This window comes from Tympanuchus pallidicinctus, unplaced genomic scaffold (assembly GCF_026119805.1).
Source record: "Tympanuchus pallidicinctus isolate F22 unplaced genomic scaffold, pur_lepc_1.0 scaffold31, whole genome shotgun sequence".
Lineage (NCBI taxonomy): Eukaryota > Metazoa > Chordata > Aves > Galliformes > Phasianidae > Tympanuchus > Tympanuchus pallidicinctus.
In genome coordinates, this window is record NW_026294749.1 from 9318945 (window position 1) to 9341667 (window position 22723).

At 51.1% G+C, this 22723-nt stretch overlaps 2 protein-coding genes across 2 annotated transcripts; both read right to left on the reverse strand.

Annotated features, from left to right (window-relative positions):
* Positions 1-8496: 8496 nt before the first annotated feature.
* On the reverse strand, positions 8497-13097 carry NHLRC1 (NHL repeat containing E3 ubiquitin protein ligase 1). The gene is made up of 2 exons (XM_052697550.1): positions 12960-13097; positions 8497-11618 (listed from the first exon to the last, which is right to left on the reverse strand). The coding sequence occupies exons 1-2, from the start codon at positions 13095-13097 to the stop codon at positions 10203-10205; spliced, it is 1554 nt and encodes a 517-aa protein (XP_052553510.1). The 3' UTR covers positions 8497-10202.
* TPMT (thiopurine S-methyltransferase) lies at positions 12971-22148 on the reverse strand. Its single transcript, XM_052697842.1, has 8 exons — positions 21945-22148; positions 21177-21269; positions 20268-20400; positions 19787-19839; positions 15949-16023; positions 15174-15259; positions 14190-14234; positions 12971-13428 (listed from the first exon to the last, which is right to left on the reverse strand). The coding sequence occupies exons 1-8, from the start codon at positions 22061-22063 to the stop codon at positions 13298-13300; spliced, it is 735 nt and encodes a 244-aa protein (XP_052553802.1). The 5' UTR covers positions 22064-22148; the 3' UTR covers positions 12971-13297.
* Positions 22149-22723: the final 575 nt, after the last annotated feature.

Below are 22723 nucleotides of genomic sequence, written 5' to 3' on the forward strand. Positions count from 1 at the left end.
ATGCTGCCCAGAGGATCACAATCGTTACTATGCATTTGCTAAGTGTAGGTGTGTGTCCTATCATGGGTACAAAAACTGTCTAAGTCTCAATGTCTAGTCAGTCAGCAATAAGATATTAGTTGGGGTCTATCTAACACAGCAGTACTTGAGCCCTATTCTCAGGAATGTGCTTTTTGCTCAGTAGGGATGAATCAGAAAGCTGTAAATATGTGCAGTCTAGTACATGTCAGCAGCCTCTTAGAACAGAAGTGCAACATTTCCATTAACCCTTATGCACTCAGTCACACTCCCCTTGCTGCTCTCAGATGGAAGCAAAGATTTGCTGGCTGCCCACCTGCTGGCCTTGGGCCTGGGCTCTGCCCCTCGTGCTGCCCTTGGGAGGAGGAGGGGAAGGAGGGGGGAGCACAGGCACCAGGTGTGCCTACTAAGCAGAGCTAGTAACCATGCTGGCTAAGCCAAAACTTCCCCTTATGCAATTACTTCTTACTCATGCCCACAGATACATGTGTATCTTTCTGAAGTGCAGAGAAGAAAAGAAGCTGTCCCTTCAAAGAGACTAGAGAACAGCAAGCATGGGGAGGAGTGTGCTTAAGAAAGCTGAGTGAGTCAAAGTCTTCAGAGAGGAGCTGAAACTGTATTTGTTTGAAGAGAAGAATCACAGAATCACAGAATGGCCAGGGTTGAAAGGGACCTCAAGGATCATGAATTTCCAACCCCCTTGCCACATGCAGGGCCACCAACCCCCACGTTTAATGCTGAAGCAGGCTGCCCAGGGCCCCATCCAACTTGGCCTTGAACACCTCCAAGGACGGGGCATCCACAACCTCTCTGGGCAGCTGTTCCCGTACCTCACCACTCTCTGGGAAAAGAATTTCCCCCTGATGTCCGACCTAAAACTCCTCTACAATCCAATTGTTGCACTGACGCACAAGGGAAAGGTCACAGCCATGTGCCCCTCGTGCCTCCCCATAGTACCCAAAGAAATAGATGCAGAAACCCTCAGCTGGGATGTTGTTGGTGGTGTTTATTTTCTTAAAAACAGGAACGTCTTGGCCTCTCGCTGTTGTCATCAGAGTGGAAAGTATTTGGCTAGACGCTATTGTCGTATGGGTGGCCATGGCTGTGCCTCCCTCAGCTGTTGGATGGGTGGCACTAGCTGTGGCTGCCATGGCCGTCTGACTGGTGGTCGTGTCTGTGTCTCGAGCTGCGGTCTGAATGCTGGCCGGAGTTGTGGATCCAATGGCCGTCTTATCGGTGGCCATGTCTGTGCCTCCCGCAGCTGCTGGATCAGTGGCTGGAGCTGTGGCTCCCATGGCCGTCTGACCGGTGGTCACCTCTGTGTCTCGAATCGTGCTCTGAACGGCGGCTGGAGCTGTGGCTCCCGTGGCCGTCTGACCGGTGGTCGTCTCTGTGTCTCGAGCTGCGGTCTGAGTGGTGTCTGGAGCTGTGGCTCCCGTGGCCGTCTGATCGGTGGCCAGGGCTGTGCCTCCCGCAGCTTCTGGATCGGTGTCTGAAGCTGTGGCTACCGTGGCTGTCTGATTGGTGGCCACGGCTGTGCCTCTCACAGCTTCTGGATCGGTGTCTGGAGCTGTGGCGCCCGTGGTCGTCTGACCGGTGGTCGTCTCTGTGTCTCGAGCTGCGGTCTGAGTGGTGTCTGGAGCTGTGGCTCCCGTTGCTGTCTGATCGGTGGCCACGGCTGTGCCTCCCGTCATTTTGCCCATGTCTGGCATGCCTGGGCCTCTCAACCCCCTCCATGGGCACCTCACGATCCAGTGCCAGGTGCGGGATGACGAGCCCCAGGCCCCAGACTCCGCACGGGACCCTGCTGGCTGTCGGGGCATCTTGAGGCGGGCCCACCTCCATGGGCTCCTCGGCATCCACCGCTGGACGGGGGATGAGGAGCCCCATGCCATTTTGTCCCCAGGCGGCATTGCTGGGCATCGCGGTCTCCGCTGCGAGCCTGACCATTGCCTGCAGGAGATTCCTCTCACGGCGAGCGTGATGAGCTCTCCATCCTGGCAGCGGGCGGCAGAAAAGACCGCTCTTGGAAAGCTTCGCGTGCCTGCGCAGCACGCGATTCTTGGGCTGATGAAGCACGGGTGTGGTCTTCATCTTGTCCCCTCCTGGAGACTAGAGACTAGTCTCTAGTGGGCTGCACAGGGCACCGGACGCAAGAGCGATGGCTGTGGCTCCACGCAGCAGTGCCTCTCGTGCGCCCGTTGCACTCACTCTGCGTGCCAGGTGGCGTCGTCCTCTGCGCTCCCTGGCACGGCCTCTCTCTCGCCCACACCCAGGTGGGCAGTCGCCTGCCTCTGTGCTCTGGCTCCTCTCCCGTCCACGCACGCGTGGCACCCAGAAGGCCGAAGCTCGGCAAGTGAGGGCCAGCTGCCGCTGCTCCCGTCCTTAGGGGGCCGTGTAAAGGGCGGGGCAGTGGTGGCCATTGTGACGCCGCAGGCCGCTGCGATGCCCACTGTGACAGCGTGCGACGCGTGCGGCCAACCCTGGGCGTGGCAGGGGAGCTGTTCCGTGGCGTTGTCGTGGCGCTGAGGTTTGGCATCGGTGTGTCACACTGCAGCATCACGTAGCGTGCTGTGCGCTACTGCGTCCTTGCTGCAGTTCCGTGGATTGCCAGCGGTTCTGGGTGCCTGGCTCTCGGAAGAGGAGAGTGACCTGAGGCTCCCGGAAGAGGAGAGTGACCTGCGGCTCCCAGAAGACTTGGTCGTTCTGTTCCCGTTCTCCGCTCAGAGGGAAAGTTGCAGCTGACCGGGAGTCTCGAGGTCGTTCCTCTTCTGCCCGCCGTGGCTCTGTGTGCTCCCTGGCCAGGCTGCCTACACCGTGAGAGGAAGGCCTGTGGCTTTGCCCTCCTCTATTGGATTTGTTCACTGCAGTTCCAATTATATTGCACTGTACTGTATGATCTCGCATTCCGCTGCCATTTGTAGTCAATTGGATTTTTTTCCCTAGCTGGTAGTTGCTGCTTTCTTCCCCCCCTTCCCTGTTCCCCGGCGTGGGACTGCGGGTCCCTTCATCCCCTGTCAAGGGAGGGGGCCGAACCGGGCCGAACCTTGACAGGCCGGACCTCCCCATTTGCAAACACAGAATCCTAGAGTCGAGTTGCAAGGGACCTCTGAAGGCCACCTGGTCCAAGTCCCCTGCAACGAACCGGGACACCACAGCTGGACCAGGTTGCCCAGGGCCTCATCCAGCCTCCCCTGGAAAGCCTGTGGGGACGGGACATCAACCACGACACTCGGTCACCTGTTCCAGTGCCTCAGCAGCCTCACTGCAAAAGATTTCTTCCTTACACGTAACCTAAACCTTCTCTCCCTGAGCTCGCAGCCATTTCCCCTTGCTCTGTCGCCACAGACCCTGCTCAAGTGCCGGTCCCCTTCTTTCTTGGAGCTCCCCTGGCACCTGAATGCCTTTCATTAGCCACTCCTTCTTCTCTGGTCTTCAACCATTTGTTCTGTCTGTGATCCTGCAGTCCTGCCGTTGGGATAACAGAATGTTTGTTACTATGTGTATTTAGTGAGCTAGTAGATCAGAACCATTAAAACATGCATGAAAACATGCAGTAGCCATTGGGCCAGTCAGGACAGGCGCCGATGTAAAGAACATGCTCTACGCCACAGTCAGGGAGAATGGCCCCACCTGGAGCCTCTGGGAGAGAGTCCCAGGGGAGACTTGATTAGACATAGGGTTTCAGAGTCGAGTACGCAGAGGATCTGAGACCGGCTGTACTCCAACTGAAAAAGAGATACGCACAGAATATGAAGGGGTCCAAGCTGCTGTGGACGTGGTTGATACCGAACAGCAAGTCCTTTTGGTACCCCGACTGCCCGTGCTGGGCTGAATGTCCCAACGGAAGGGTCCCCTCCACACGTTATGCAACTAGTGCTATGCGGAGAAAGTGGATCGCACTGATCACACAGCGGACTTGAATAGCAATCCCGGAATCTTAGAAGGGGTTATGGACTGGTCCAAAGGCAAAGGTATTGGAATACTGCCAGCGGAGGAGGTGATGCGCTGAAGAGGCTTTACTGTATAATAAACTGCCAGAAAACAGTGCTCTAGCACTGACTCCTGGATGGTGTCCAATGTCCTGTGGGGGTAGTTGCAGCAATGGAAGCAGAGCAACTGGTAGCATAGAGGCAAACCCCCCTGGGCCACTGCATTAGGGAAGGATATTGCTGCCTGGATAGTGAACATGGTTATAAAGGCTGGAGCTTTGGCTCCCGTGGCCGTCTGATCGGTGGTAGTGTCTGTGTCTGGAGTCGTGGTCTGAGCGGTGGCTGTAGCTGTGGCTCCTGAAGCAGCCTGTTTGATGGTGGCAGCTGTGCCTCCTTTCATTTTGCCCATGTCAGGCATGCCTGGGCCTGGCAACCCCCGTCATGGGCGCCTCGGCATCCAATGCCAGGTGTGGGATGACGAGCAACAGGCCCCAGACTCTGCAGGGGCTACCGGAGGGAGGATCGGGGCTCCTCCATTACCTCCCCCCAGTGAACCAGCACAGTGCAAGCAGCGCAGCCCTCTCTGCTCCTCAGAACTGGCGAGGAGAAGAGGCATTCCCAACAGGCAGGAAAGAGAGGCAGTGCTGCCACGCATGAGGACACCAGGCAGCACACAAAATGCCCTGTGCAAAGCCAGGTGTCCCTTCAGCCATCTTTGCCACCCCTCTGCCCTGCCTTCTTCTCTGCATGTGCAGCAATGGACCTCAGCCGCTCCTCATACGCCTTGCGGTCAGGAACCTTCGGCGTCTTTGGACGCTGCCAGCTCATCTGCGCTTCCACGACATTCCTCTTCCGTCGTGGCGCCCCTGCTCAGTCCTTTTTCATGAAATACCCTTGTGTTTAAACAGAGGGCAAAGCAAGTAATTGTTTTTAAGAGCTTTCCAGTTGTAAGTGGTGTTAACGATGTTTGGAGGGTGTTTTGAAAACCCACGAGTTCACAGCTGACTGCGCTTTATTAGCTCGAGGTAGGGCTGGATCAGCTCCTCGACTCTCTTGCAACCTAGCCTACCCTGTGGCCCGTGAAGCCGTGTTTGGCACGACAGTGGATACTCCAGAGCCACTGCTGGAGTGGTAAATCACCTGCCAAACATTGGTCTACAATCAAATTGTCCCAATGCAAGGGAAAGGTCACACCCATCTGCCCCTCGCGCGTGCCCAGGGCAACCAAAGAAATCGATGCGGAAACCCTCAGCTGGGATGTTGGTAGAATTTTATTTTCTTAAAAACAGGAACGTCTTGGCCACTTGTTGTTTGTTGCCATGAGAGTGGAAAGTATTTGGCTAGACGCTGTTGTCTTATCGATGGCCATGGCTGTGCCTCCCGCACTTGTCAGAGCGGTGGCACTTGCTGTGGATCCCAAGGCCACGTGATTGCTGGTCGTGTCTGTGACTCAGGTCGTCTTCTGAACGGTAGCGGGAGCTGTGGCTCCTGTGGTCGTCTGATCGGTGTTTGCCTCTGTGACTCGAGTTGAGGACTGAATGGTGGATGGAGCTGTGGCTCCTATGGTCGTCTGATGGATGGTCGGTCACGTCCTTGTCTGGAGTCCTGGTCCGAATAGCGGCTGTGGCTTCCACAGCTGCCTGTTTGGTGGTGGCAGCTATGGTGCCTGCCGTCATTTAGTCCATGTCCGGCATGCCTGGGGCTCACTACATCTCCATGGGCACCACAGCGTCCACCGCCGGGTGCGGGATGAGGAGCCCCTGGCCTTGCACTCCGCAGGGGACCCCGCTGAGTGTCGGGGCATCTTGAGGGGGGCCCACCTCCATGGGCTCCTCGGCATCCACTGCCGGATGCGGGATGAGGAGCCCCTGGCCTTGCACTCCGCAGGGGACCCTGCTTGGTGCTGGGGCATATTGAGGGGGGCCCACCTCCATGGGCTCCTCGGCATCCACTGCCGGATGCGGGATGAGGAGCCCCATGCCCTGCACTCCACAGGGGACCGCACTGGGTGCCGGGGCATCTTGAGGCGGGCCCACCTCCATGGGCTCCTCGGCATCCACCGCCGGACGGGGGATGAGGAGCCCCATGCCATTTTGTCCCCAGGCGGCATCGCTGCGCATCGCGATCTCCACTGTGGTCTCCGCTGCGCGCCTGATCATTGCCTGCAGGAGATTCCTCTCACGGCGAGCGTGATGAGCTCTCCATCCTGGCAGCGGGCGGCAGAAAAGACTCTCCTGCGCGCCGCTCTCGGAGCGCTGCGCGCGCTTGTGCAGCACGCCGTTCTTGGGCTGATGAAGCACGGGTGTGGTCTTCATCTTGTCCCCTCCTGGAGACTAGAGACTAGTCTCTAGTGGGCTGCACAGGGCACCGGACGCAAGAGCGATGGCTGTGGCTCCACGCAGCAGTGCCTCTCGTGCGCCCGTTGCACTCACTCTGCGTGCCAGGTGGCGTCGTCCTCTGCGCTCCCTGGCACGGCCTCTCTCTCGCCCACACCCAGGTGGGCAGTCGCCTGCCTCTGTGCTCTGGCTCCTCTCCCGTCCACGCACGCGTGGCACCCAGAAGGCCGAAGCTCGGCAAGTGAGGGCCAGCTGCCGCTGCTCCCGTCCTTAGGGGGCCGTGTAAAGGGCGGGGCAGTGGTGGCCATTGTGACGCCGCAGGCCGCTGCGATGCCCACTGTGACAGCGTGCGACGCGTGCGGCCAACCCTGGGCGTGGCAGGGGAGCTGTTCCGTGGCGTTGTCGTGGCGCTGAGGTTTGGCATCGGTGTGTCACACTGCAGCATCACGTAGCGTGCTGTGCGCTACTGCGTCCTTGCTGCAGTTCCGTGGATTGCCAGCGGTTCTGGGTGCCAACCCTGGCTGTGTTGGGCATGGCAGGGGAGCTGTGGCTCCCTTTGCTGCTGTGCTGGTCGTGGCGGCTGTGCCCGCCATCGTTCTCTCCGTGTCCGGCATTCCTGGCAGACATATCCTAGGTGGGAAAGGAAGGTGGCACTGGCACGCATAAGGACTCCTGGAAGTCTGACAATGGCTTTGTGAACGGCAGGTGTACCGTCAGCTCTTCTTTTCCATTCCCGTGCCCTGCCTCCCTTACTGGAGATGCAACGATGCAAAATCTTTGCATTCGTAGGCTCACTGTGTCTTCTGGAGGAGCGTTGCTTTTCTTGGTCAGCTACTGTGGTGTTTACATCTTGACACCAGCTTGATTTCAGAAAGATCTATCTACCTGAAAGTCCTGTCCACGCTGTGGTTTTTTTTGTCTGTTTGGTTTTCCTTTCTAAAGCTTTGTCACTTTGTCAGATTTTCACATCGAGTGAGACCTTTGGCTTTGTTACCTGTGAAGCTCTACTTAAAGTTAGCGCCCTTGAGCATTCCAAGGAGCTCCAAGAAGAACATGCTAAACAAACGTGACCATAGCAATCTGCTCTCCCCCACATCACGTTAACATCCCCCCAGGTAGGGGGACACGTAAGGTCGGGTTCTGAGGATTATTATTTTGGGAAGCAGAGTACAAAGCAGAAGAGAAGATGGAGAAAAGGAAGGGAAAGACACTAAAGGAGAGATGGGAGATGAGAGACAGAAAACTACGCTCTTCTTTTTCCTCTAAGATGGGAGCAGTTCACCTCTTGGCGAAGATGCATTTTGCCAGCACTATGATCAGCGGCAACCCTGAATTTTGTCTCTTCAATAAATCGTCTCCTCTTTGGAACCTTTGGTGAATCCGTCCAGTGAAACTGCGAGGGAGCACCGACACACAAGCATTTGTGAACCTTTCCATGACGGCCCATGAGGGGGCTTTCTGGCAAGCAAAGCCCAAACTGTCCTCTTAATGCAACACCTCTCATCCTTTCTGTCAGACTGAAGGGATGAAATCTCAGATAACTGTGTATGATGGCAAACGTTCAAGTCGTTCAAGGAATGTGTTGTGGAAGTGGTGTGCAAATGTTTTTGAGAGGTGTAAGAGGATGAAGGAGCATGCAGTTCAAACCGTGTAGATGAACAGCTTGGGAATGCTTCTACCCCAGGGCCCCTCTGCAGCTTCATTTGCAGTAATTGTTACGGGAAAAAAATAAATTTAAAGTAACCAAATGACATAACATTGGCTTTTTGTGGTTGTGATAGCAGCAGACTGGTTCCGCCGATCCCAAGGTCTTCTCAGTCCTGGACTTTGTAGACAAGTCACGTAGTTAGTTGCAGTTACCCTGTAAATGCTGCTGGAGACAGAGTAAAAGTAGCTTGGAAGCCTGCACAGGCAGTCTATGCCACTCATTCTTTCTCCTGCAAAGAGCAAGCCTCTTTGCCACGCCATAAGCTATGAATCCAAGAGGATGAGATTTGAAGTTGAATGACCAAGAAAGCACACCCTGTGGTCGCTCTATTTGACAGCCTTCAGTGTTTTTTGGTTTTGTCAATCACTCAGCTAAACCCCCTGCCAAACACTGGTTGGTCTACAATCAAAACGTTGCACTGACGCGCAAGGGAAAAGTCACAGCCATGTGCCTGTCGCATCTCCCCATAATACCCAAAGAAATAGATGCACAAACCCTCAGCTAGGACTTATGTAGAATTTTATTTTCTTAAAAACAGGAACGTCTTGGCTTCTTCCTATTCTCAGGAGTGTGGAAACAATTTGTTTAGATACTGGTGGATCCCACTTTCATCTGTTCTTATTCATATTCCAATGTATCCAACTCCATGGGTATTTGACATCCAGTCCACTGTCCAATTAACCTTTACAAATAGCTGTATTTAATATACTTGTTTGCTTTGCTTTTATAAATGTTAACAGAAGATATATTAATACATAGCCTGAATATAAGAGCTTTAATACATTGACTTTAAGGGCCAAAATTGCTCCAATTTGAAATATTTCGTACATGGTATTCATACAGCAATACAGTAGTTATTAAATGGCCAAGAAGTCTGAGCAAAAGCTAGATGAGAAGTTAACCAATAGAAACACTACCCATGAACTTGAAGTGGCTTTAGTTAATAGGCATGCTTTCAGTCAATAAATATACATCCATAAAAGTTTTATGTTAGTTTAATCTATTTGTCTCCACCTCAGAAGACACATTTACATGTAACCTTCTTTTAGTGCTGAACTATCTAGGTAATTATTTTAGAAACACATGAATTCCTAGAATGCAGCAGTGAGTTCTAGTAGGTGTGTTATATCGTTCTAAAAACAATGCACATACGCTTGGATTCCCGTGCTGTAGTAAGGCAACAGAACTCACATCCACAGTAAAATGGTTTTCAAGAAAATACAGAGTTGTTAACCTGCTATCTGCTGTCAGCAAAATACTTTTTGTAGGCTAGAAAAGGCAAGGCTCTCACCCCCTTGTCCTTATTACTCCTCTCCAACATTCAACATCTCAACTGAATTTTGCAGAGTGGTGCAGAAGTACCATATTAATTTCATTTACTGCCTGCATTTCAAGATGCAGGCAGTACTGGAAACCTCTCAAGAGTACCTGCGTTACTAACATGGCCAGTTCCACTCCGTAGATGCAGAAATACCCATGGTCTACACACGAGTACCTGGAGATGCGTTTAGGGAAAGCCACACATGCCAGTAATTACACACCTCAGTGAAGATGTGGATCCATGCGATATGTGGGAAGTGCTGTGTTTCAGTAAAACACCAACAAAGTGGTAAGAAATGCACACAAAGAAGGGCATACCCAGAAGTGCATTTCCCCAATATGGAGAAGAAAAACAAAAAGGCTTTGAGCATCGTTTCACTTCGTATAACTAACTGAATGCTAATAGCTCATGTATTGCGACTGATCATGGCTGGATCAATTGGCCTTGAGCTGAAGCTGCCATTTTTCCTATCATCAAGTCAGAGTCTTTTGTCATGCAGAAATCTGTCAAAAACAGAATAACAGTAAGCAAAAGCAGCATCCTTTTCTATCCCAGGTGCAGATTTTGGATTACTCCATTCCAAATGCTGTTGTTAATACATAGTATGAATTTTTGGTTGTCAGCATAGGAAATAGTTCTAAAATTCCTAATTGCTTGGTTGGTTCATTGCTGACTTAGGTCTGCAGCAGCCACGATGTCTCCTGCAGCCATGCATGGGATCTGGCGTACATTTTATGGGAAGTACAGTACATTGGTCTAAGAGGGCAATTTCACTTCATGTAAAGCTCAGGAAATCCTCCCTCCCTCCATGCCTCTGAACACCAGCAGTGCACACACTTGGCAGCCAAAAGCAGCTCAAACCAGTAGCAGAACACCTCTAAGCCCACTCAAGCAGAGCTATATATTTTCACTGAATGATCACCGCTGTCTAAAACAACGAGGGAGTTGTCTGCCGTGTAAGTTAGTCCTACGGGATAAGAAAGCCCGTGGCTTACTAGAGGGTTAAAGATGGGAAACTCCTCGGGTTTCCCCAGGCTTATCACAGCCTGACTGCAGACATCGGTCACGACGATGCAGCCCTCTTTGTCAAAGGCCACAGCCGTGGTATATATTTTGGAGGGGAAGATGAGGTTCAGCCCAAAGCTATCCATCTGGCCAACGAGAGTCATGTCTGCACTGAAGATCTTCATTCGGGTGCTGCAGCCGCTCGGTCCTTCAGTCTTCAGGTGCTCTATCACCACCACGGCACCCGAGCTCGGGCACACGGCCACCCCTCTGGGGCTGGTCAGCTTGGAGCGCACCAGCTGGCACTTCTTCAGCCGCCCCGCGCCGAAGTCAGCCGTGAGGCGGAACAGAGCTCCGGCCTCGGCGTCCGTCACCATCACGTCGCACCCGGGGGTGGCGCCCAGCCCCCACGGCAGGCAGAACCCTTCTCGCACGGCCAGAACCCCCCTTCCGTCAAAGTCGAAGGCCTTCACCGAGCGGTCCCCGCCGTCGGCGACCACCACGTGCCCGTCGGCCGTGACCGCCACGCCCAGCGGGTACTTGACGTCGTTGCCCGCGTCCCCCCGCTCCCCGAACCGCTGCAGGCAGGACCCGCTCGGCCCGAAGACGTGGATCCTCTTTTTGCCGTCGTGGGTCACCGCCAGGCGCCCCGACGTCCGGCACGCCGCCACCCCCGTGGGGTTCACCAGCGACCCCCAGCCGCCCAGCGACAGCCGCAGCCGCGGAGGAGCCGCGCCGCCGCCCGCCCCGCCGAGGACCGAGGGGCCGCGGCGGCCGGGGCCCAGCAGCTCCAGCAGCTGCAGCAGCGGCAGGCAGTCGCCGGTCTCGCCGAGGCCGCAGGGCCGCCGGCAGAAGGGGCACTCCAGGCGTCGCCGCTCGGGGCCGCCCAGCGCCTCCACGCAGCCGCGGCACAGGACGTGTCCGCACGGCAGGTTACGCGGCCGCCGCCCCCCGCCGGGGCCGTACCGCTCGAAGCACACCCGGCACTCCAGCAGGCCCAGCTCCGCCTCGTCCGCCTCCTCCGCCATCCCCGCCGCGACCCGGCGGGCCTCAGCGGGCCGGCGGCTGCCCCCTGCGGGCCGGCTGCGGCGCGGAGCGCGGAGCTTCCCCTCCTTCCGCCGCCGCCGGGCGCCCACAGACCGCGCTCGGCAGCTCCGCGCAAGTCGGCGCAGCGCTGCTGCTGCTCTTCGTGCCCTGTATCGGGCAGAGAAGCGGGCGCAATTGCACGCGATTGCTCTTGCTGTTCGGGGAAGCCTTTGAAAATATTTTATACTAATGGCCACTGGCTGCTTTTTCCACTGCACTCAGCTATCACGTGTCCACGAGCTCCAGGTAAGTCCTAGTAGCTGTCACACCTAATCTGAGAGGAGGCACTTGAACTTCACTGCCCGGAAGCAAAAATGTACCAGATGAGCAGTTCTCAGCTTGCTCTGGCTACAAGGTTACGTCTCTTTTCGGTTCTTAAAGCAGCAGTGGCCCTCCGTGGCTACCAGCAATGCTGAGAATTGTAATGGAGCCTGGTGGTGGCGCTGCACTCCCAGCACTGCGCTCGCTGCTGCGCCCCTCGCTACAAGACACTGAGGCCCTAGAGCACATCCAGAGAAGGGCAGTGAAGCTGTGAGGGGTCTGGAGCACAAATCTTAAGGGAAGCAGCTGAGGAAGCTGAGATTCTCTAGACTGGAGAAGTGGAAGCTCAGCAGATGCCTCACTGCTCTCTACAGCTACCAGAAAGGAGGTTATAGCGAGGCAGAGGTGGGCCTCTTCTTCTGGGTTACTAGTGATAGGATGAAAGGAAATGGCCTCAAGCTGTGCCAGAGGAGGTTCAGGTTGAGTGTTAGGAAAAAGGCTTTCTTCTCAGAACAGCAGCGAGGCTCTGGAACAGGCTGCCCAGGCGGGTGGTGGAGTCACCATTCCTGGAGGTACCCAGGAACAGGGCAGATGTGGCACTGAGGGGTGCGGTTTAGAGGGCACGAACGTTTGGCTGGTGGTTGGACTAGATGATCTTTGTGCTCTTTTCCAACCTTAATGGTTCTATGAAATCATCAGAACATACAGTCATCAGTCCCAGAGACTCACAACTCTTGGTCTACAACTTCAAAAATTCACGTGGCTTTTCCTCTTGTGCTAGTATTACTGTCAGTACACCACATTGTAATCATACAAGTGTAATTGTTAACAGAGGTGGAGAACAGCAGACTGTGCCAGCTGCCCACTGATCTTCCCCAGCTGCCCTTGTTGGCACCACAAAAAGCAGCATTTGAACCTGAGCTGCCATGACTCTGTGCTCACAAGCTTCCCTTGGACAGATCTCCAGAGTTCTGCCCCGGCAGCAGCTGCTGGCAGCCACAGAGAAGACACCTTAGTTATTTTTTCTTTAATTTCTGACTACATGAGCTGATAATAGAAGGAAAAGGTACACTTTAAAACCACTTATTTATACGTGGACTTTAAGGAAAGCTGTGCACAGCTGAAGGCAGAAGTCAGCTGTGAAGTCAGAGCTGACTCTGAAAGCAAAATCATCCAAAGATGTTCCACAGACATTTTTTGTATGTTGAAACCTGCTTTAAGAGTGCCTTAAAGCATTTAAAACATGAGACAAGCATAAAAGAAAGGCAGGAGTGTGCAAATAACAAACGTACAGTTAGAAGAGTGGTGTGGTCAGGATGGTATTCAAAAGGTTTATAGTTAGAAAGATTATCACAGTGGAAAGAGACAATCAAAAATGAACTGCTCACCCACGTCCCAGGCTCACAGTAGAAAACTCCAGAAGGAGGCATTTCCAGAGAGAGACCTTTCCTGGTGGCAGTCAGCCCTTACATGGGGTCTAGGAGAGTTGCAGCCAGGCTCCACCCCTTCTGATCACACACCTAAATTGCCTTCAGCTGTGCTCCATGGCAGACCCCAGTCCTTGCCTCAGGTGATCAATCAGTGCTTCAGGCCGTGGCTCAACAGTTCCCGTGCACAGGAGGTGCGTTATTTAAACTGATTTTAATGAAGCTACAAACTTTATTAGATATATTGCTTCCAGAAAATAATCTAGTCCCCACTGCTTGTGTCTCTCTGAGAATTCACTGACTTTCTGAAGACACTTAATTTCACACTGGCTGCCTGAAAAGGAAGAAAGAACGACTAATCAAAGAATGGGAAGTCACTGAAGAAAGTAAGGCATCAGAAAACAAGATTTTATGCACAGATCTCCTGGTCCCTACTGGTGTTACACAAATCAACTGAGGGAAACTTACCTGTCTCTTTTGCACTGGGACCCAACTGCCCATGACAATGACTCACTGTACACAGACACTTCAGAGGTCTCAGAAAGATGTACATTTAAAAGAAGTACAATATCATGGGATATCAGGAAGAACGTTTGAAACTAAATACCTGCCACAATTCTAACATTATCTTTCAAATGCAATGGAGTTGTACGTTTAGCATTTCTGTAGCATGACGTTTTATTTCTCTTCTTTGTTTGCAAAAGTGCAGCAGAAACCAATATCCAAAGGCCTTATATAAAAAAGCCAGGGCAGATGGTGATGAGGTGCAGAGACAGGTGAAATGGTCAAGCAGGACTGAAGCTACAGGGTCACTATGTGCAATCTGAATCCTGAGAGGGTGAACGGATGCCAGGCAAGGAAAGAGACAGTGTCTGCCTCTCGGGTTTTCCTCATGTCTTTTCAAGAGCTGAGAAGCTGCATTGACAGCAAAAGCCTTGTGACAGCATGGCATTTATTTCCCTTATTACTGTTCTGTGACTCAATCTCTTATCTAAGAAGCAAGCAGATGATTCCCTCACTTGCTGCAGAGGTAGAAGCACACAGATACACACTTTTTTTTGCAAAAAAAAAAAAAAGTGCTGAAATACTACTTACCAAACAAGCTTTTAACTTCAGATTCAGGAACATAAAACGGTGGTCCTGGAAAGAAAATGGTGAAGCTAATCAGTGAGGAGACACGGGAAGGAGACATCTGTAGTACAGCACCCACAGCCTCTGTGTGCAGCCCCACCTGTGGGATCCAGAAAACACCATGGTGGAACCTCAGGTAGCCTCAGGTGCTGCTGCTGTTACCTCCAGGCTGCAGTCAGGGCAGCCATGTTGTCAGGAGTTGGAAGGTCACAAACATGCCATGGATACAACCACTGTCCACTCAGTGCAATGTGTGAATTTAGCCAACAATCCCTGTCTGTTGTAATGGCATAGTTCAAGCTAAAAGCTGAATAATGTGAGAGGGAGAGCAGTGTATGAAACTACTGTGACTAATGATAACAAGACCTATTCTTTGAAGGATAATTATGCCCAAGAGCTCAAAAGCAAGATATCTCTTTCTTTTGAGAGGCAGTAGCTAACATAATGAAAATAACGAACATAATGAAAACCTAGACATAGTAGCACATAATAAAAGTTATAAAAGGGAAAAATACTTCATGGGTTACAGTTTCACCTCCTCCAGGCATCTTCTGACCATGGTAGCAGTAAGGGGAAAGGCACGAGATGTGCAGCACGCTGGGCTGCAAGTATTGGGCAAATAAACCAAGGGTCTAAGGTGATCAGTGTTCTTAGAAGTGCTGTGAGGTCCCTAGGCCAGACAGGGGGTATGATGTTATTCTAAGCGTTCACTTTTCCAGTTTCATTTCGTTGTTAATATATCTTGCTTTTCCTTCACTTGTCCTTGGCACATCTGAGTGCCACAGGGAAAGGGTCAAGCTTCCTTGACACCTAAAAGAACCATACTGACTCAGTCAGCTAACAAAGCACTGTTGATAAAAAAGCAATACTGAGGTATCTACCACATCTATCCACAATTTGTATTACCATACATGCAAAATCAAAACATGAGCAGCGCGAAATTCTCACCGTTGTATTTGGTTGGATCATATAAAACTGTAACGAGGAGATAAGAAGAGTTTTTCTCCATTAGGGAGCTCATCAAGGTGACATAGCTAAAAGGAGATAGTCATACTTTATTATTTTGGAACAGCACAAACATTGAAGCATAGCATTCAAACTGTCCACCAAATAAGGTAACGTGTTCCTGTGCAGAGACAAGTTGAACTGACCTGCACAGCAACCAAGTAGAAACAAGTGAGCATGAAATTCATGCAGCTCATGAAGCATCCCAAGTAAAGGTTTCTGTGCACTCTCCATAAACAATCATTTCCCTCTTTTCCCACATTCATCTCAAAACTAACAGACAAAACACAGCGTTCATCTGCCATGGTTTAGAATGCAGGACCAATCTTTTGAAATGTGCCGGGTAGCCTCAAACTGAATTCGGGTTGGCTATGGGCAAGAATGGAAAAAAATAAAGGGAAGCAAGGAGAAAACAAACAAAGAGAGGCAAGAGAAGCAGGTGGGGCGAAAAGGAAATAATAAAATTCAGATGAGACGTGCAGCTCTGCTGTGCTGGGTTGCAGCAAACCACTTATTTTCCCACCAAGAGGCAGGGCGGCTTCCTGAAGGAAGCTCACAAACAGAGAGGGCAGAGCTCTGTAGCTGCAGCTCGCCATAGAGAAAAACATGTTTAGGTGACTTTGTTGAGTGAGAGAGAACTCATCCCCGGGTGGCAGGAGGGAACAAAAGTGTCACTGGATACAGCAGGGAAAAGTAACAGCCAAGCAAATTCACTAACCGTTGCCTGTCGCATGGATTCACAGCCACCAGAGCTCCTCTGTCCCAAACCCCATCGAACTTGCCAACAATTGCACTATAGAAAGAAAAGGAAAAAGCTTAAATGCAGCAATAGGGTTACATTATCATTATTCAGATACTTCTGTGTAGTCACAAGCAGTCTCCAGCTATCTGTGCAGACCTGGTTTGCAGATACGGTCCAGCATTTTCCAAACAACACTAACGGGCTCTTCAGAAACCCTCCCATACACTGTCCTGCTACGACAGCATGAGGTGCTGGAATTGCTCAGCATTTCCTTTTCTTTAGGGGGAGCAGAAACAAGCAGGAGGAGGAGGTTAGTTTAAATACTTTGGAGATTTGAGTCTGGGTTTTCGGCAATTATACTCCAGTATAATCCTTGAGGCAACACTGATGGATATTTGGGATGCTGACAGTTTATGGCCAACTTCTAAAGCCCACGTATGATTTCCAACACAAGTTAGAGAAGGCACCTCCCTGCACTAGGGCTGTTGAATATGACACACTCAGGCATTCTTAACACCTCAGTTCCCAGCTACATGCCCAGGACAGGGAGCTGCAGTTTGCAACTTGTTCAATCTTAGAAAAGCTAAGGTAAGCTGATGCTTGCCTCAGTCTAATGCTGCCACAGGCATTATTTGCCCCTGAATGTGCTGGCAGATGGCTTCAAGGACTACCCAAAGCCTGCACGTAGCCACGACTATTGGAAAATGCCTTTGTTAATACTGTGTTAAAGTAGATGTTTAGGGGTATAAAGAGCCTTGTTTCTGGTAGTTATTAAAACTGGAAATTAAAGAGTATTGTAATAATAAACTGCATTATTTTAGAAGTCTGAAATACATTTACTTAAAGAGAAAAAAAAATAAATAAAACTTGGCAATACCATTTTGTGCACTGGGAGAATGCCTGAGTCCCATTGCATCATTTTTCTTCACTTCTGCCTGCCCTGCTGCTCATTTCATTGCAACAGCACTGCCGAGTTTCTGGCACCTAACCTAGAAGCTCCTGTACTTCCTGCTCTACTGCGATGAGACATGATAACACTGTAAATTCTCAACTTCTTTCAAAGCTTGCCAAGACTAAGACTCTAATTTAAATAATCAGTTCTTCTATAAGAAAGGAGAGTTTTAAAGAGACAGTTAAGTATAAAGTGGGGATGAGGAGGGCAGGTGACAAACTCAAGCATCTGAGGCTGGGAGGCTATTCTCTGCACAGACAAGCCTGCTCTGTGACCTCAGGAAACACTCTGCTGTTTTTTTGCTCCTGATTTTTCTTTCCAGCTTGAATCTGGTCTAACTGTAATGGCAGCAGTGATTCCACGCAGACATTTCAAGTACTTTGCTCCCCACCATTTCACTGGGGACTACAGCCACGGCAGGCTGCAGGCAGCCTCATGCTGTGACCTTTCCTTGCATTTGGTCTCTGGGCTGCTGAGCCATCTGGGTGCTTCCTGCCTCTCTGTGCACTCAGCTCTCTTCTGAGGAGAACAAAGCCACGAGGAAAAGGAGGAAAAGGCACACTGCTGACTTTCATCCTAATGAACATTAGGAACACATCTCAGTGCCCAACTTTCAGCCTTACGTTGCCTCCTGCTACAACTTTATACAATATGCAGCACGAGAGATGGCAGTCTATTTACTACTACAATTTATAAAAATCAATAAAAATCAACATCTAATACAGGAATTCACATACCACAGAAATCCTGCTTCATCTAGGCAATAACGTTACGAATTGCTCTCTCTGCAGAAGTTTAGTAGATTCAAATTGCTCTCTCTGCAGAAGTTTAGTAGATTCAATTGAAGCAGTTTTTGTTTATTTATTCAAAGCTTGGCAGCTGTGTCCTAATGCAGTTACACGACCATTGTGCAATGTAACTGTTCACCACAGTTCCCAGAATTCCCACCAAAAGCAGTAATTGCTGTCACTCTTTAACTATCAGGAGGCTTTGAAATGCTTCATTCTGACAAAGGTCACCAGCACACCTGAGACTTCCTTTAGTGCTTGTTAGGCGTGGAGATCAAAAGGGTTTGTTAGCAGGCCAGCCTCAGCAAGAGAGAAATAAGTTCAATTTCCATAATTACTGGGTGATTGTACATAGAAACTAGAGCTGCACGTGCATTTGCAGTCCCAGTTACCTGCTGACTGCTGTAGGGAACGAGGTCTGTACTCTCACCACAGCAGCACTCAGCACAGAGCCCCATGTCCAGGATGTGTATCTGCCAATTTATTTTGTGAGTGACAAACCTGTGTACTGGGCCCAACAGACATGAACTCAAAATTTCACTAGTTCCCTATTTTTGGTTAATCTCACAGTATTATTCCACTGCAATGTGACGGAAGGTATGGGTCTCACCATGCTACTTGCTACCAATTTTGGAACTGGATTTTTCAAAAACTGCAGATGAGGAACTCAAGCAGTCCCTGGGTAACCTGTCAGCTCATGGTTAGAAGGGTATGTAGGAACCAGCACAGCAAGTAGCTCTGTCACAGGGGGGAAGGCAGGGAGGAAACCAGGCAGTATCTACAAAGTCGCTTTTGTATACAGCCCATCTGTTCCAAGGCATTCACTTTTGCAAGGCTGGTTATATACACAACATTCAAAGCAAATGAAGTCAGCTGCAACAGCAAAAGTCTTAGCAACAATCCATTGTAAAGGTTAAGCCTTGATCTCCTTGCACAGCCTGCAGTCTCCAGCTATCCCAAGTAGTGGTGCAGACCAGAGGACATTCGAGGACAGACTTACATCTGTGGTGAGCACCACCAGGAGGCTTCTGGGGCAAGACACACTACTGCCCAAGGCAGAGCCTCCTGTGCTAGAGGTTGAGAGAGTCCCTGCACAGCTCTGTGCTCTGCAAAATCCCCCACCCACTGACACCTGTGCAGGTGCAAAGCCAGCACCAGGTCTGAGAAGCGACTCCAGAGGATGCAGAGAACAAAGGGCCACAATATTTTTCAGGATTCAGTAGCGTGGGTGGTGCTGAAGTATTCTGTATTTGCCATTGTGACTTTTAACTAATAAGGAAGAAATAATAAATAAGGATATTATAGCAGTAGGAGTAATTTAGAGTAAGTTGAGCCATGTTTGTAAAGGCACTCGGAGAGTCACTGTTGGACAATATATTACGTAGTGTCATAAACTGGGAGTGATGCAAAACACTTTAAGTCCGTTTTTAAAAGTGTGTTTCATAAAGCATGGGGCACATAATCAGTGGGTACAGCTTACCCACAAATATGTGAATTGCATAGTTTTGAGGAAAAGTATATTTAGTACTAAAAGTATATTTAGTACTATTCAAGGCAATATCTCTAATATTCTTGTCACTTTTGCTAAGCTACTCAGAGATCAAGTCAGGATTTCGCTTTGTAGAATCCATCAGTGAGAATGAACATAATTTGTTTTTACTGTAAAAGCCAATGTGGTTTTGTATGACTTTTAGAGGACAGCTTAGAACAAGTCCATGTGAAGGTATTTGGTCGGCATCTTTACGTAATGGTCAATGTGACAGTTGATTTTTGTTAGATAATGGCCATTCACATTTCTCACACAAGTTTAAAAAAGAGGTTTCTTTAGAGGTTCTGGCTCAACAGGCTGGTCCAAATAACATGATTGGACTGTATTAATCATAGAGTCACAGAATATCCTGAGTGAGGGACCTGCAAGGATCATCAAACCTAACTCCCAGCTTCATGAAGCACCATCCAAAATACAAATCTTATGTCTGAGAGCGTTGTCCAAAAGCTCAAACTCCCCTGAATTCCAGCAATTTTGGGCCATGTTTGGTTATAAAAAATTGTAGAAAACTCCGTGCATTCCTACCTGGACAAATCATAAATGCTGCAGCAGTACAGACAAATGTTTCCAGAGGTACTCTAAAATAAAAAGCAAGGGAAAAAATACTAATCAGAAACTACATCTTTAAATACATTTTACACTTAGGTGTAATGAAGGAAACCCACGAGAAACCTTTTATACTTTTGTATTTATTTGTTTTAACTGAGGTGCCTCTCCTGATCCTTTCCATAGAGGTTCTGGCCTGTTGAGGCACGCAATTGTTCAATTTTAAAACATGCTACTTTGTCAACTTCATGTTCAGGCCTTTTAGAGTCATTCAAAAAGCCTGAAGTAACCACGCTGAAAAGAAGAACTGCTCAGTCCAGTGCTCCCTTCCAAACCTCAAAAAGAGAAGTGAATGACTGCAGGTAAGGCAGAGGCACAAAGCAGAAGGACTTGTTTGCTCCGTTGTGCCTGCAGTACATGGCTGAACACAGCAGAGTGTCTGGCACTGCAAGAGACATACCTGCAACTTTTTGGCTCCTGAGATCCCTGGGACTGGCTCTTCACGATAAGGGAGACCCTGATCTGCAAAGAACTCCTTCAGCGCTTGCTCGCTGACATCCACGCCGACGACGCTGTGTCCCATGTCTGCCAGCCTGTGCACAGCAGAAGTCCCGAGGTTGTGTGAGCAGCTCAGTGCACCAACATCTCCTCTACACCATGTGTTCATAGAGAAATGCTGCCCAGGCTCCGGCTTCAGGATGGATTGGTGCAACTCACCTTGACTTTCTGGAGCTCTCATATTTTATTGAACACTACCCCCATGCAATCTGAGTTTAAATTAGCAGCACTCAACATATGGCTGCTGAGGGCTCGAAGGCTTTTTTGGATCCAATTGGTTATTCCTTTATTCCTATGAACCTGGTGAAAGCGAGGATGGTGAAACAGAGAACCTATTGCTGTTTGCACAAAGATGTTTTCTTGCAGGAGCTGAGGCAGCCAGGTTGTCCTGTGGCCCAGCAGTCTGGCTGGTGGGGCAGAGCCTGCATGCTGCCCAGCAAGCAGTCATTGTCACAGACTGTGGTAACATGGGCTGTTGGGATTCCATGGGGAAGTGGTTCAGCTGGGGGGGTTGGTTTGTGTTCCTTCCCACCTGCAACCACATGGACTTCTGCAGCCCATATTATTTGTTATAACCCTTCCCTCCCCCCCAAAAAAAGAAAGTGAATGTAAAATTTTAAAAGCGTTAAAAAAATATATATATATATTTAGCCCAAATCACTTAAATTCCCAGCAAATGAATAGCACTGTTTCCTCCCCTCAACCTGCCTTCAGCACCGTGTTTCCACCAGCCACTACAGGCCTGGGAATTTCCCTTCTCCCTCCCCACACCAGTAAGGGCTTTCCAGTCACGATCCCTGCCATTCCGTACCACTTCATGTCGACTGCTTTACCACAAAGAGGGAAAAATATCCTCAGCCCACTCCTGCCATCCACCAGAAGGTCCAGGTGCTTCTGTAGGAGCCTGCAGGGGAACAGAGGCATTAGGAGGGGTTGTGGGTGCTGGCACAGAGTGCTGTGCAGCATGCCAGGCAGTGCCCAAACTCTTGCATATTCATAGTCAAAAATACAATTCAAAATACAAATAAGTAAATTCACCTTCCATTTTCTTAGAAAATAACCTCAGTTTCTGCTAGCAAGGGACACTTTTCTGCTTGTCTCTTCAGGTAACAAAGCCCATGTAATGATCCCATCTCTCGTTGGGACACTCAGAGTGTGGTTAAACTGCTGTACCACTCCTCTAGAAACGCCTTTCAGGCAATTCCCGCTGGATGATGGCTGGGTTTGCACCCTGGCCCCGTCCCCCAGCACAGTCGCTGCCCCAGGCCCCGCAGTCAGGTCCAGTCCCACCCCTCACACCCAGCAGCAGCGTGGAGTTGTCGCTTCAGCAGGCGCGGGGCTTCGGTCAAATCGTCTAAAGCTCATCGTTTAGAACACGATTTAAGGAGTAAAGGCTCTAAACGCAGCGCGAATTGGGCGTTCTCTGCCGTTTTCAAACAAATGTAGGTGACAACAACGATTTCAGTTTCAGGCCGTGTTTGTACCCATCTTTTTTCCTGCCTAAGCTCCGCACTTATTACCGAGAGCCTCTCACCCCGCCCCCAGCCCTCCGCCCGGGCCGAAGAGCGAAGCGACCTACGGATGCCCGTGCTCCTTATGGAAGGCGGTGGCACCCGCGCTCCACTTCCGCAGCCATTCCTCTACGGACAGCACCCGCTCCCGCTGCGCCTCGCTCCCGCAGCCCCCCGGCTCCTCCATCTGCCCTCCGACGAGCCCCTCGCGGCGCCCGTTCCCAGCGGCGACACCTGCACGGCGGCGGGGCCGGCCCGGGGCGGCGCCTCCCTCTCTACGCACCGCGGAGAGCGGAAGCGGCGGCGGCGGGAGGCGGGCTGAGGGCGCTCGGCGCCGGTAGGAGGAGGAGGAGGAGGAGGAGGAGGAGGAGGAGGAGGAGGAGGATGGCGCTGGGGATGGCCGCGGCGGTGAGTGAGCCCCGCTGCCCGTCGGCCCCCGGCCCGGCGGCGGGGCAGGTGCAGGCGCAGCCCTCCCCCGAGCTCACCGCCGCGCCCCCCCCTCCATCCTTCCCCCCTTCTCTCCCCGCTGCAGCTCTAGCAGGAGGCGGCTCGGGCACGCGTGGATGCGCTCTCCGGCCCCCGGGCGAGCCGGACCCGAGGTGAGCGCCCCAGGGACGCTGTCAGGGCCGGGGGACTCCGGGGCGGCTGCTGTCAGCGCGCTGGGGCTGCGCCCGGCCGCGGCTCACCGGCTGCTCTCGCTTCCTGGGTGTGGGCTGTGTCTGTGTGTGTGTGTGGTTTCTATTTTCTTCTCTTTCCTTCTTTTTATTTTCCCACCCCCCCCAGTGCAAACTTGCTGTTAAGTCTCCCCGCACAGGCCGGGCGTTAGGGGACGAAGCGGTACGGAACG